We start from the raw sequence: 14,328 nt of genomic DNA on the forward strand, positions 1-14,328 counted from the left end.
GATTATGCCCAGTTACATAGATTTTTCTGAACATAATTTCCTTCTTTGGAGCTGAGAATAATTCCATTGTGTATCCATAACCTCATTTTCTTTATCCACTATGTTTTTGGACACCTAGGTTGGGTCCACAGCTTATCTACTATTTCGGTTTTTTGGGACACTTCCTTAGTGGTTGGTTTAGCTTACATTCCCTCCATCCATGTATAAAGTTCCCCTGTGCCCTCATTCTCAGCAGGATTTGTTTTGTGTAGTTGGAGGCTGTGGTCTCACTAGTACTGGAACTCGGTGTGTAGTGTGGGCTGGCCTTGAACTCTCAGTGGTTTACCCGCCTCTGCCTCCCAAATGCTGGAGATAAAGGTGTGCACCATCACACCTAGTGTGTTTGTTTTCTAAGTAACTGCTGTTCTGAGATGATGGAATCTTATTGTAGTTTAAATTCTTATTTCTCGGGTGGCTAGTGAGGCCATGGGACCTGGGAGACTGGAGCCAATAAATGAGGCGGACTGAAGTCTCATGCAGTAGCCAGCTCCATTCTGATCACCAGACAACTTATACTGTGTTGAGAGTCACGTGAGTAAGGTGTTCTGTCACAAGGACAAGCTGCATGTGCAAACAGTGTTTTTCCACCAGCCTGGTCTACACAGCTAGTTCCAGGACAGGCTCCAAAGCCACAGAGAAACCCTGTCTCGAAAAACCAAAAAAAAAAAAAAAAAAACCAAAAAACCAGTGTTTTTCCATGGAGGCCGATAAATAACAATAGCCAGTTGTACTGGATTCTGAAGTCAACCTGCACTGGATAATCTGAAGTCAACCTGCACTGGATAATCTGAAGTCAACCTACACTGGATAATCATCTGAAGTCAACCTGCACTGGATAATCTGAAGTCAACCTGCACTGGATAATCTGAAGTCAACCTACACTGGATAATCTGAAGTCAATCTGCACTGGATAATCTGAAGTCAGTCTGCACTGGATAATCATCTGAAGTCAACCTGCACTGGATAATCTGAAGTCAACCTGCACTGGATAATCTGAAGTCAACCTGCTCCTCTGTGCTCCTCCTGCGGGGAGAGGCATGAAATGGCATTCCAAGAACAATTCCGTGTTTTTGAGGAAACTGAGGTCACAAGACTCTTGACTCGTTTTCTTGGCGATTTCTCGCAAGCACTCAGAATTCTCACATGACTATTCTTAGGCCATATTGAATATTCTTATGTTTATATTTTTTCTTTGAAAACCGGTCACTAGCCTATTTACTGTTTTCTTTATTTCAAGGCAGTTGTGAATGGGGATTTTTCAGTATTCTTTGTGTGTTTAGGAAGGCTACTGATCTTTGTGTTAATCTTGTCTTCTTTCACTTTGCTGAAGACACTGGTCACATGCCCCCTGTGAGAAGAGAGCAAGGGATGTCTGCTGTGTCTCAAAATCCATTGCGGGTGCTGGGAACCAAACTCAGATCATCTGGTACAGCAAGCAGAATGCGCTCCTAACCGCCGAGCCATCTCTCCCGGCTTCCGTTTACGCTCTTATTCACGGCATTTCCTAATCTTAATTTTGAACATTTCCAATACAAACTTTAATCCGTGTACTCTGGGCCTGTCTGCTGATTGCTTTCTTGCTTCAGTGGCTTTGCATGAGCTATTTTCTTCTCTATTACTTTCCAACCCCCTAATTTTATTTTTCCCTAACTTCATGTTTTATGTATCCTTGGAAACAACCTTCAAAGGTCGACAGTCTTCCCTGCCTCTCTTGGACAGTCTCCCTTTTCTGTTGGCACTTCCTTTTCTTTATCCTGCTGGCATTGCTTATTTGTCTATTGCATCCTCTCCCCCCCCACCAATAGATCATACAACCTTGAATGGCTATGTGCTTTCACCCTGGCGTCTAACGTAGCTCGTCCTGCCACTAGAGGCTCAGTGGATGTTGGATGACTGAGTTCCTGAGTGCCTGGATGCTCACGGGATTCTCTTGCTTCCCCATCTATAAGGTTATTGTGAAGCTGCTGAATCACGTTGTAATCTATCACCAGTTTTCCTTATGGCCCCGTTTTTTTATCGTTGTCCTGTGACAGACACATCATTTAGGGGAATGTAAAACTTTCCTTGGATGAAAGAGGTTTGCTGCTAAATTACAGTGGATGAATAAACATATCCCCGGAGTGTTGAGGTCTGTGAGAGAGGCCGTCTATTATCCAACAAACGCTTTCTGTTATAATTTTCTAGTGACCTTTAGAGAAGGAGAACTGACTTTCTAGTAATTCCCAGTCTCGGAAGAGCGTCGCTGGAGAAGATTGCTCGCTCGCATCGCCTCCCCGTTGAACAGTGTGTGTGTTAAGCAGTTATTAAGATGCCTGAATGGGAACCTCAGTTACTCTTGAGTTGTGAGGTCAGCTGTAGACGGAATGCCCTTCCAGGCGCCTGTTCACACGGAAGGGGCTGAAGAATTAGATCAAATATGGTGCCCACCAGAGACCAGGCCTTTGAAGTCACTTAGCACTGGTGATAATTTGCTCCTGGGTCTCCCTGCTAGTATGAGAAGACTAAAACTTGGGGAATTTTCATTTATGACTCTAGAAAGTGAGTTGCCAGCATTCATTGTAAATGCATTTATGAGGTCAGAACTCCAGGACTGGGAATATGGCCGATCACACAGAGTGAATAGGTGAATAGAGAGGGCCCCTTGCCATTTCCCATCACCTTGGACTAGGGGCATCCACAGCCCAGGTCTGGTGTGTGTAGTCTCAGCAGGGCTCTCGGGAGCTGAGAAGGACTTGACCAGGGCTGGGGGATATCCTAAGGCGTTAGAGACTGTGGCATCACGCATCCTCAGAAACACTTCCTGTCTGCTCCAGGCATGGCCTCTCTCACTTCATTTCTGCAGTGCTGGAGGTTTGCAGACTAGACATCCACAATCTTTTTAAATTAAAATTTTCATTTTTTTAAATTAATTAATTTTGTGTGCATGTGTGCATCTTCATGCCGTAGTGTGAGTGTGGAGGTCAGAGGACAGGAGTCAGCCCACCCTGTGGGTCCTGAGGACTGAACTTAGCTCATCAGGATGGCTGGCTTTTCTCACTGAGCCATCTTGTTATTTCCCGCCCCCTTTTATGTTGTTTTGTGGAGACAAGGACTCATTCCAGGCTTGCCTCGAACTCCCAATCCTGCTTCATTCTTCCAAGTTTTGGGATTATATTGGGGCACCACCTGGTTTTTGGAAGAACTAACCCCCAGTTATCAGTGATGAAGCTGGGGCTCGCATCCAACCCAGGTTTTCCTATTTGGGGGAAGTCCAGACCCACAGGTCAGCTACAAGTTTCAGGTGGGATGTGACCGCGTTTCGTGGAGATGAACTACCTGGGGGACACAGGCTTGCCTTTCAGTGTCTGGGGAAGATAATCCGCCAGTCTGGTAGTGACACACACACACACACACACACACACACACATACACACACACACGTCAAGTCTCTAGGCTATCGGCAAGTGGGAAACAGGAGTTTGGCAATCTAACTGCCTCCCATGGTAACTCAGTCCGGCTCTCCTGCAGAAGCCTGGGGCAGGAGGATCTGGAAGCATCATTTCATTTCTGTACTCTGTCCATAAGCTGCATGAGCGATGCATCAGCTCCCGCCGTCAACATCAGATGACATTTTCTGCCTCTGGTCGTCAGAGTCCCCATCCTGGTACTTACCGGGATGCCCTTGGCCCTTCCGATAGGAGCCTGGTGGGCAGCAGAGGTGGGAGCGCTTTGGGTCTGCAAGTGCTTGGCAGCTGCCGGCCTGCTCTTGGTTCTCAAGTGACTGCAGCATTGAGTGTGAGAAGTTGTTAGCAGTAACCTTGACTCTTCTTCAGAGGGGCCTGTTTCTACTTTGAATCGGGCGCGTGTGCGCATATTCACGTGTGTACAGTGAATATGCACATGCGTGTTTGGACATGCAGGCCCCAGGACAATATCAGATGTTGTTTCTCAGGTTCCATCCATCTTCTTTTGTTTCTTATGGGTCTCTCACTGGCTTGGGGTTTGCCAGCGAGCCTAGGCTGGCAGGTCATTGACTCCCAGGGATCCACCTGCCTCTGTTTCCTCAGCACTGGGATTACAGACTACTCTACCACGTCTGGCCTTTTACGTAGGTTCTGGGACTCAAACTCAGGCCCTCAAGTCCTCAGAGCTTTCAAGGAAAGCCCTCTATGGACGGAACCCTCTCCCTAGCCCCTGCTTTGGAACTCCTTAAGGATTTATTCCAAACTGGTGTCAGACTGGGGTCATCTATCTCCTCTTCCTCCCATTTGCAGCCTTACAGAGCCTTGGTTTCCTCATCCGTCAGAGAGGAAATATGCCAAGGACCCCGGGGCCTATGGGAGGCAAAGGAGAACATATCAGGCGTGTGGCATTGGCCACAGTGATGACCCAGTCACTCTTGGCGCCCGTCCTGCCCAGGGCTCCTCATCTCTCGGCCGGGCGCCTGCCGCTTCTGCACCAGGGAACTCGGCTCCATCTGAGCAGCTTCTGCTTCTTTCTCCCTGTGGCTGTTGCCTTTCCAGAGACCCTTGGTTGAGCAGGGAGGCTGTCACTTGCTCTCTTCCTCACTGTTCATTCCCTTAGGCCTGTGTGTGCACCAATGGCGCAGTCCAGGAGGATGGGGGATGAGGGGTGCTTAAGACTGGGGGCCTACCTGGCCCGTGGCTTGGGCATGCCGGCACAGGATGGCATGGCTGGCCATTGAGCCAAGTGCAAGTGTTGACGGGGCTAATGTTCTAGCAGTGTGACCCCGACAAATGGTTTAGTATCCTTAGGGATCTACTTCGGGGCGGGGGAGACCGCTGTTGTGGGCAGTTCTGGGGGACTGTCGTGCTCCTTACCTCTCACCACCATCCCAGACCTTGCCCTCTTGCAGGAGACGGGACCCAGGCGGTAGCTTTTAAGGTTCCTATGTGATTCCAGGATGTAGGTAGAGATCAGAGCTTGATTGGGATCTGGACAGTAGTTTTTAAAATTCCTGTGTGATTACAGGATTTCATAGAGATTAAGGCACATCGAGCCCTCTGCCCTTGGCCGTGATGCCTGACCAGGCCGGTCTCCTCCGCACTACAGACGCACGCCCCTGGGTTGTGTGAGCTGCTCCTTAACCTTGCTCTGCCGCTGTCATGGTCTCCGGAGCCAGTGAGCACATCTGTGTGCTAGCACAGCTGAAGGGACTGTCCCCAGAATCATCACCAGCACCCCCTACAGGCTCTCCTCCTCTCACCCGTGTGACCTTGCTTTTGCCTTTTGCCCCTTCCTGTGGTGACCGCCCCCAAATCCAGCTTCTCCCTGTTCCTTCACTAACAGCCTTGACTTTGTTGGGAGTTCCACTGGGCTCCGTCAAAAATATCGAAAACCATAACAGTTTTTATCGTCTTAGTAAGTAGGGATGGGCCGGGAGCTTTGTAAAGTTGGAGGGTGGAGCTTTCTAGAAAGCCTCTTCCAAGGTCTGTCGCCCAGGCAACACTACCGGTCTTCAGTCCTTACCATCCTTTCCTCCTCTCTGGAATATGAACACTCAGGATAGCGTTCCGGCAGCTACATTGAGACGAAGAGGTCTTAACCTCAGGGCTAGAAAGCATAGGCTTAGGTTGGCAGTGTAGGAATCTAGATGAGCCTTGGGATTCGGATGACAGGCAGCTACCAGCGTGGCCTGTCTCAGAAATTCATGTTGCGTGAAGGAAAACTCACCCACTCCCTGGTTGAAGCCATGGCTGTGTCTGGCCTTCTAGTCACCAGATTCAGTTCATAACGGATACTTTCATAAAGCGATCAAATATCAGAAGCAGTGTCAGCATCTTCTGCCGCCACCTCCCTCGCTTTCACTGCCTTGTGCCGCATGCAGGCGTGTGGAGGTCAGAGGGCAACCTGACAGAGCTGGTTCTCTTCTTCCACCTTTAGGTGGGTTCCAGGAATGTGCCATCTCATCCTTTTCCTGGTGGGCAATCTCACCAACCCTACACTTAACTTTTAGACAGTGGGTTAGTTGCCAACATTTCAAAAGGTCTTCCTTTCCCATAAGAACCCAGCTTTCTTAGAAAGCCTGCAGAGGCAGGGTCTTCCTTTCTACTCTTGACCATGAGTTGGAGCTGAGGCATAGTTTCCTCTCAAAGGACACCTGACTCACCTCCCGGGGTTTCTGAAGATAGAACACCCTGGAAATGCTGATGAAACATGCCGGAAGTGCCTTTCTTCTGTCTCCCAACTCAGCATTCAACACATTGGAATTTCTCTCTCTCTCTCTCTCCCTCTCTCTCTCTCTCTCTCTCTCTCCCTCCCTCCCTCTCTCTCTCTCTCTCTCTCTCTCTCTCTCACACACACACACACACACACACACACACACACACACACACACACAGTGGGCATGCACCTTTGAGAAATGTGCAGAAATCAGTCTCTCAAATGTCGGGAAATAGTTGATGTAGCTCCTTCCTGGGGCTGTCTCAACTTTTCCTCAGGGCTGCCTTGTGGCCTCTCGGAATGGAGAGTAGCACGCACTGTCCCTGTGGGGACAGCCTGATTGAGTCATGGAGACTTCAGAGGACAGCTGTATTGGGTATCGGATGTGGATCGCTTTGATAGCATTGATTACCTCATTGTGAGCTGACTTTGAGCCTGACTTGTCGCAGCCCCTCCACCAGGTCAGAAGTAAGACCATGTAGAGGATCTCTCTGTGGGTACAGAGAGGTGTTGGGTGGGGACTGGGTCACAGGTCCTGCTCTGCTTGGGGGCTGGTTTTTCTGGGAAGCAGGACTCTGTTCCTGGGGTCAACCATACTAAATGTTTGTGGGGCCAAACGGGACTTGTGGGGACCAGGGCTGTAGGCGGGCTGGCTGAGGAGAGGCTGCTGGTCTAGGCTGGTTGGTCATGGTTTCTATTAAGACAGAGTTTATCACCGTTTAATTGCTCCTCATAGGAAATGAACGGCCAGCCGACAAGCAGGACTTAGATGTAATGTCAGTAAAGAGGCTTTATTCATACATAGTTCTGAACACAGACATTACATCCCAGCTCACTGGAAGCCAGACGACTCCACAGATTCTCAGTTCTTTTTAGGAGTAGGAGTAACATTACTTGGGGTCCAAGTGCAAATTTTCACTGATTTTCAAGTGTAGCCACACACCCTTTCAGCTGGAACTTTTATTCCATCTTATCCAAACATCAGAGAGGCTGGCGACATTCCCAAGCAGGCCAGCTTGAGGAAAACCACTTTCATCATTTATTAACAGGCCGAGCATAATTTTCATATGGTTCAGTCATTCAGATTTATTACAGAACACCATTTAATAAGAAAAACATTAAATGGATCAATTGAATTCAAGTCTTTCTGTAAAGGGAGCGTTTAAGTTCTCTTTTGATTAATGTTAGCATTTAAGGGCTGTCACTTTTACCTTCTGGTTACTGAATTTATCAAATATCAGGTTTTCCTTAAATAAAAAGAAAATCAGCTACACATCCTATATCCCATGCCTGAGCTGGCTTTTCTGCCCCAGGCAATGCCCCTTTCATTCCCTGCCCTGCTCTGGTCACGGGCTGCTCTTGGGCCCCGACCTTCAGTGGGTTTGTGTCATGCAGGTGGAGGGGTGAAGAATGGACAGGGGATCAGGGTCACCCCTGCCTTCCTTCCTGGGGGTCACCACAACTGTGTGTCCCCCCGGTCTGGAGGTGCTAACCCTGCCACGAAGCTTTCTCTGTCCTTATTGCCCCTTCAAGTGGCACCAGCGGAAGGAGACTGTCCCATCACACCGCTATGCAAGCCATATCTTTGAATTCCTCCTGATGGGAGCGTGCCATGTACCTCATGCTGGAACCACCATGGTCACAAAGACACATGTGATGAACAGAGATGGTCTGTAAGAGGACTGGAGAAAAGACAAGGTCATAAAGGAGCAAACTAGCCCAGTGGAAGCCTCCTTCAGGAGAGACGTGTCCCAGGGTCCCTTTCAGCCCGGCTTTCCCTAGTTTAGCTCTCTTGGGTTCAAAGCTCCAGGCCTCTGCATGACAGGCAGAGAACACCCTAAGACTGCTTTGGGTTTCCAAGGGTAGCAGTCATGGGCTGGGCAGTGGGTGACCTGAAGGTCAGAGGACACGCAGTGTGGTGATTACTGACCTTAGGATCAGCGTGACTCTGATTGGCTCCTCACCCACTTTATAGCAGGGACAAAGGTGTCTAGTTGGATGTTCAGGATGTATAGGATGTATAGAATGTATACATGTATAGTGGATACTTTCCCAGGCAAGCCACCTATGCTGTGCTATATAAGCAGTCCATTCTCGGGGCGGGGGAGTCCCCTCTGTCTTAGAAATGTCTGTCTTAACCAATCCCCCCTTATCTGCCACTTTGAAGTGTTGGCTTATGGCTGAAATTCAAGCTCCAGAAGATAGTGTTTCTTTTTCAGACTGTGTGAATTTGGAAATGAGCAAGTTTTTCTCAGTGATGTTGCCAATTGTAAAAAAAAAAAAAGAAAAGAAAAGAAAGAAAAATCTTTATCTGTGGCTGCTCAGAGGGCGGGGCCTTTGGCCCCCCTCCTCAGTGGGAGTGTGTTGTGGGGGTGCTCACGGAATGATGCCAAGCACCAGTCACTGTACTTCTGTTTTATTTTGTGTGCTTTTTTTTTAAAATAGGATATAAATAATGACAAAAATTACAAAATTTATAACTGGAAGCCCAAGCTTATTTACACACACACATGTGTTTCGGCAAAGCCACAGGCTGCTTCGCTCCTATACAAGTTCCTTTTGGTACCATATTTTAGTGTTATTTTCCTCTCGGGTTACTACATACATATCAACAGTGAATAGGCAAAATATATACAAGGAACTATTCAGTTCAAGTAATTTAATATTGTATTAAAATTCTCTGACACTGAACTAAAACCATATACATTTGTCAGTGGAAATGAAATTTAGTTAGTTTTTTTTTTCAAAACTCATCAACTGATGAATGTGATAATCTCAGGTTTAAAATAATATTGGTTAATAAAAAAACATTAAGACAAGTTCACAATTTATCAATATCGCTATAATGAACTTCAAAATGAGTCACAATATGATCAGTTAGAACAATATACATTAAAATGTTATTTTTCTATAATGATATTGGTACTGTTTATATAATTTGATTCTACAGAAATATACATTATGATATCATACAAATACTCCACAGAGACATTAAAAAAATTAAAATGCCTTAAAGAAACGTAAGTAAATTTATTTAATCAAATAGTAAGCAAACATTTTTTAATCTTTTTCAAGAAAAGTCTTTATTACTTTGGAATTTCTTCTTTTTTTGTGTTATTTATTTTTTTCTAGAAAAAAAATTGCAATAGAATTTTATTAACACCATTCTCAAACAAGGTTTCCATGACAGAAATCTTGACAGCAGGAGCCCTAGATTATATATTTATTTTTGTTAAACATGTTCTTTAAAACACTTCGAAGGTTAAAAAAAAAATTTCTAAAAACCACTCGTGCGGGCTATGGCTGCGTCAGCACTTTGGGTCACCCCGAGTGGGCGCGAGCCCGATCTCCTGCCTTTGGGACGGTGTCAGAGGTTGTCACAACTGAGCCGATCCTTGTGCAGTAGAGATGGAGTCACTTGAAACCAGAAACATCCCGCACAGCAAGCGCAATGTTCTTATGAATGCATTAATGAAACATTCTTTTAATAAAAATATTTAATACAAGACACATTTTTTTCTGTGCATAATAAATTCCTCTGTTTTAAATCACTTTTAAATTTTTGAATCATTCAATAAAGGTTTCCTTTATCTGACATAGTCGATTACATATAAAATCCACAAATATAGAAATCGGGAGACGGAATTTCCTGGCAATCGTGAGGGTTGCTTTGTCTTTTTGCATGAGACTGCACTCGGTGATAACAATGATTTTACAGATGCTTTTGGGGGGGGCGCTAGTACTGTCCTGACTTTCCCTTCAAAACGGCTGACGGTGAAAACTTAAACCCCAAGATGTTTGTAGACTTTTAGGCAGTACTGGAGACCCCCTCCATCACTTTTAAAAAGATTTTCTCCCCAACTAAAGCAAAGCAAGTACGGGGCAGTCGAACAGTACCTCGGAGGCGGTGGTAGCGGAGTTGGGGTGCCCCGCGCAGCCCCCCCAAGCCCCGCGCCTCTAGGGGCGACAAAGTCTCGCTGGCAGAAAGCTCCCTAGGGATGGCCGGCGGCCTTTCCGCCCGTGACGAGGCCACGCGAGCTGAGCAGTCTTCCTCCCGGGCGGGTGGACACGGAGGCGCGAAGGAAAGCCTGCTGCGGGGACTGCTTGGCGAGCAAGGCACCGCGAGGACGGGGCGGCGAGTATCAGAAAATCGTGGTTTCATACTTGGTATTAATGGCCCTCTTGGCTTCTTGCCCCGGCTCCACAATCCACGGCAGATTGGCCAGAGTCTTTTGCTCAGAAGGGTCCATCTGCTTTAAAACAGAAAGGCTGATGCCCGTTATCCGGCAGCTGGGCGGCGGCGCGGCCGCGGGGGCGCCGCTGGAACCCCACCTCGGGCCCCGCGCGCCCAGCCGCGCTGCGGGGCGGACCTGGTGTTCGCGCTTTCGCACCTGCACTGCACAGCGACTCTGCAGGAGCCTGCAAGGGTGAGGCGTGTGAGACCTGGCCCCGCCCCCCAGGGCTCAGGCAGCGGGGTGAGCAGTGGCGGTTCCCACCCTCCAGCGGGGTCCCTAAAGAACCCTAAACCCTCAGGGGGACCCTGCGGGTGCCCACCCACTTGCCTGCTGAACTTTCTGCCATGCTAACCTGAAGCTGGACCTTGGCCACCCATCATCGCACAAGGCCTTTCCTCTCCCCTCTGCTGGACCTCAGACACCCATCAGTGCGCATAGCCTCTCCTCTCCCTGCTGCTGGACCTCAAGCACCCATCCTCGCGCAAGGCCTCTCTTCTCTCCGTTGGCTCTTAGCCAGGATGGTCCAGGTCTTGACTCGGACATCTCCTAGAAGCCGTACCTGCCACACCCTTTACAAAATGGCACCTTTACAAAATGACTTTTCTGCTTCCCCCTTCTGCTCTCTTACTGATACATATGCCAGCCGGCTTCCTGTCCTACTCCCTCTCTACAGTGGCTGCCCACCAAGGTGGGGTTTTATGTTCCCTTGATTACTGTGTTCTCCAAACCTGGCAAAGCTCCTGGCAGCCCAGTGTGAAGCAGGCATAGAGTAAATATTTGTACGGTCAATAAATAGTTTTAAGACAATGAGTGGGCTGCCAGGATAGGAGGAGGTACTGGGGTAGACAGAAGGCAGGCACAGATCCCTGGGGGAGATGGAGTGTGAGGTTGGGCCTTGACCTCAACTGTCCTTGTCTTTTACAATGGCCAAGCAGGCCATTCCCAGGGCAGTAGCTAAGGTCTGAGCTCTGACAGGCCGCAGTTAAGCTGGTTCCCTAACGTCTCTCATCCTCTGGGCATGGACTTTGCTCTGTAAATTGGGCCAAGGGATTTCTGGAAGGCATGCTCAGCCTTCCTCTACCAGCTCTTCAGCCTGCTGGAGGCTGCAGGGTTTGTCTGTGCCTATGCACCTGTCGGGCTGCCTTCTTCTGCGTTTCTGCTGTGTCTCCTTAGCCGCAGGGAAGGACTTCCCAGTCTTGGGAGCACTATTTCCTAACAGTAAACAGCCAGAGCTGAGGAAGTGGGAATACTGAAGCCTGGTGAGGGACTGGAACCAGAGCCAGGTAAAGCCATTAGCCGTATTCACTGTGTATTTTCCCGGTTCCCAGAGAGGGCAGCTAGATGAATATTCTATGAGCCCTTACGGCGAGAAGCTCTGTGTGCATCTGGAAGAAGTCTACGCGGACCCCGGTGAACAGACTTACCCAGCCCACACGAGAAGGAATATAGTAGCCTAAGTGACAATCCCCCAAGCATGCTGTGCGTTCCTGGACACCCAGAAGCCTAGTCAGACTCAGAGACACATTTGTTAAATCCACCGGCAGGATCTCACTTCTTTAAGAACAGATGTGTGTTAAGTGGATGCTAAGGCCCTGGCCCCCGGGGTCACAGCATGTCAGTGTATGTCATGAAGTAGAGAGGCAGAGATAAGTGGCAAGAAAACAAACGCAGTAAATACTACAGAGAAGGAAAGGGGGCTAGAGTGTGACCAGGCATCTATTTCAGGCAGGAAAAGCGTCTTCATGCAACTGTGACTCTTAGGGTCCCGTGGAGGGGGCCATGCAGGGCAGGGATGGGGGCGGGGGCTAGGGGAGGTGGAAGAGAGCCTTCCTGCTGTAGGGAGAGACTTAAGCGACACTGAGAAGTGGATAGTCAAGGAACGGGGCGGAGTGTGGTATTTCCTGGGTGCCAGGGTCTCTGCTGTGTGGAGAAAGGGAGAAACCAGGAAGGGCTTGGATTGGAGGGGCGGGGTTGAAGGAGGAAATGGAGAGGAGTGGGCAGGCTGAAGGTGCACTCCAGGGGAACAGAGAATGGCCCCTGCTCACGGGTTGGATGGAGAGGTGTGGATGCAGCAGTAGTCAAGGGGACTTGTGGGTTTGGATGCGAGCAGCGTGATGGAGGGTTGTGCCATTTACGGGGCCCAGCAGAGGGAGGAGAGAAGCAAGGATTTATGTTGATTTCGGTGGAGATGCTTAAAAATGGACTGAGCAGGCGCGTCCCAGTTTGGGGTTTGGCGGGACTGGAGAGAGGAGAGAGAGGGCGCTGGGAGCATGGGCTGGGGTGGTGCTGAGGCAGGAAGGTCAGGGGTAGCAGTGCAGTGTGGGATCTGAGAGGGACAGCCCTTGGTGATGACCAGTCAGCTGAGGGGTCATCCCCGCGGGTGCAGAAGTTACCCAAGACAGGAGAGGGAGGGGCCCCAGAACCAGTAGCCACATCGTCACCAAAGGAAGGAACCTCTTTTGGGAGGTTAAAAATGTCTATTTCCGCATGACATGGAGGCTGAGGGCTGCTGGGAGGAGAATTTGGCAGATGGAAAGATTGCAGGGTGAGGGGGGCAATGCATTCTGGGGGCCTGCCCGGTGCCAATCCCAGAGACTCTAGGATGCAGGATGGTAGGTAGCTGGAGCAGAAAGCAGATGGGAAGCTGGTTGGGCGCCTTCCAGCTCTGGGGTGTTGCTACTACCAGAGGCGGCCGCTTTGTAGTCATACCAGCCTGTTGGGACAGGAAGTCTGCAGAGCCTGTGGGAGGGAGGGAAGGGAGGAAGTTCCTGGAGGGAGGTAGATGACAGGGAGGAGAGGGGTGTCACCTTCTAGCAGTGACTAGGCTGCAAGGAGCTTCAGCTGTCCAGAGGGAAGGCACACAGGATGTGGCCCAGGCATCGCAAGGATGATGCCTTGGCCTCTCGAAAGACACAGAAGCTGGGGGCATCTGGCGTTTGCCAGGAGGGTACCAGAGCATCGTCACCCTGAGCCTCTGCAAACCTCTCTGGAGGGGCAGAGGCCTGACTCGGTTAGGATGGCAGGTGAGGCCTCACAGAAAGCTGCCCCCAGAATTTTCTAGACCTTCTGGGAAGCCATACCATAAACAGAAGAGGCAGCCAGTATTCTGCCCTCCCGAGGTTGCGGCTGCTGCAGGTGGCAGCAAAAATGGGATTTCTCTCTCTGGTACCTTTGGGTCGGGGAGAGGATTCTCGGAGACTGCAGGAACCAAGATAAGGATGATGGTCACATGCCAGCAGGAGACCAAGGGAAAGGACAGGGGAGGGCAGGCTGGATTCTAAAGGCCTCCCCTACTGCAAACCGGGCCCTGTTTGCAACCCGCCCCCCTCTGGCGGCAGGCTTAGAGACGCCTTTCTCCACTACTTACCACTGACTTGCGGATGCTAACGCGGGGCTTGGGGATGGGTTTGGAGGGCTTGTTTTCAAAGCTTTCCGGAAGCGTGGAAGAATGTCCCCCCTTTCTCGCTTGTAGGGCTAGCTGGTAAGCGACCTCAAATGCCTGTCCCAGGGTTAGGATGATTTCATAGGCTAAATTCTGCAAGAGAAGCAAACAAAGCATTTACTACTGGCAACCAGTGGACCAGAATGAATGGCTGAGGGCCAGTGTAGGACACGAGCTAGGGAGGGCCTTCAACTGCTCACTTTACCTGCAGCTGCAGTGACTCCGGGACAATCTCTAAGAACCAGACACGCTGGGCATTGGCCACCCAGGGAGCATCTGTGTGGAGCCACACTGCGGGGTCTCCTTCATTACTCCTCTATGTACAGCTCCCTCTGCAGCCCGCCAGCCCCAGGTGCTCTCCAGGTGGAGCTCCCATGGGGGTGGGAAGGGGTTAGTAGTGGTGTCACGCCTGGCGCAGACGATCCCACACGCTCCACAGGAGGTGTTCCG

At 49.7% G+C, this 14,328-nt stretch overlaps 1 protein-coding gene across 28 annotated transcripts in view; it reads right to left on the minus strand.

The window, feature by feature from the left end:
• Positions 1-8,845: 8,845 nt before the first annotated feature.
• The window catches only part of Anks1b (ankyrin repeat and sterile alpha motif domain containing 1B), an 861,781-nt gene continuing 856,298 nt past the window's right edge, over positions 8,846-14,328 (minus strand). For 13 of the 28 annotated variants that reach the window (XM_041666241.1, XM_041666223.1, XM_041666182.1 and 10 more), the window contains 2 exons: positions 13,804-13,971; positions 8,846-10,620 (listed from right to left, as the gene is read on the minus strand). In XM_041666241.1, coding sequence (XP_041522175.1) covers positions 10,438-10,620; positions 13,804-13,971 — 351 coding nt within the window. In that variant the 3' untranslated portion in view covers positions 8,846-10,437. Of the gene's footprint in view, positions 13,176-13,803; positions 13,972-14,328 lie in introns of all 28 variants that reach the window. The other 15 variants (XM_041666251.1, XM_041666190.1, XM_041666138.1 and 12 more) reach the window with 5 other exon arrangements.

This window comes from Microtus oregoni, unplaced genomic scaffold (assembly GCF_018167655.1).
Source record: "Microtus oregoni isolate MIOR12 unplaced genomic scaffold, Mior012 000001F_ref0000356, whole genome shotgun sequence".
NCBI lineage: Eukaryota > Metazoa > Chordata > Mammalia > Rodentia > Cricetidae > Microtus > Microtus oregoni.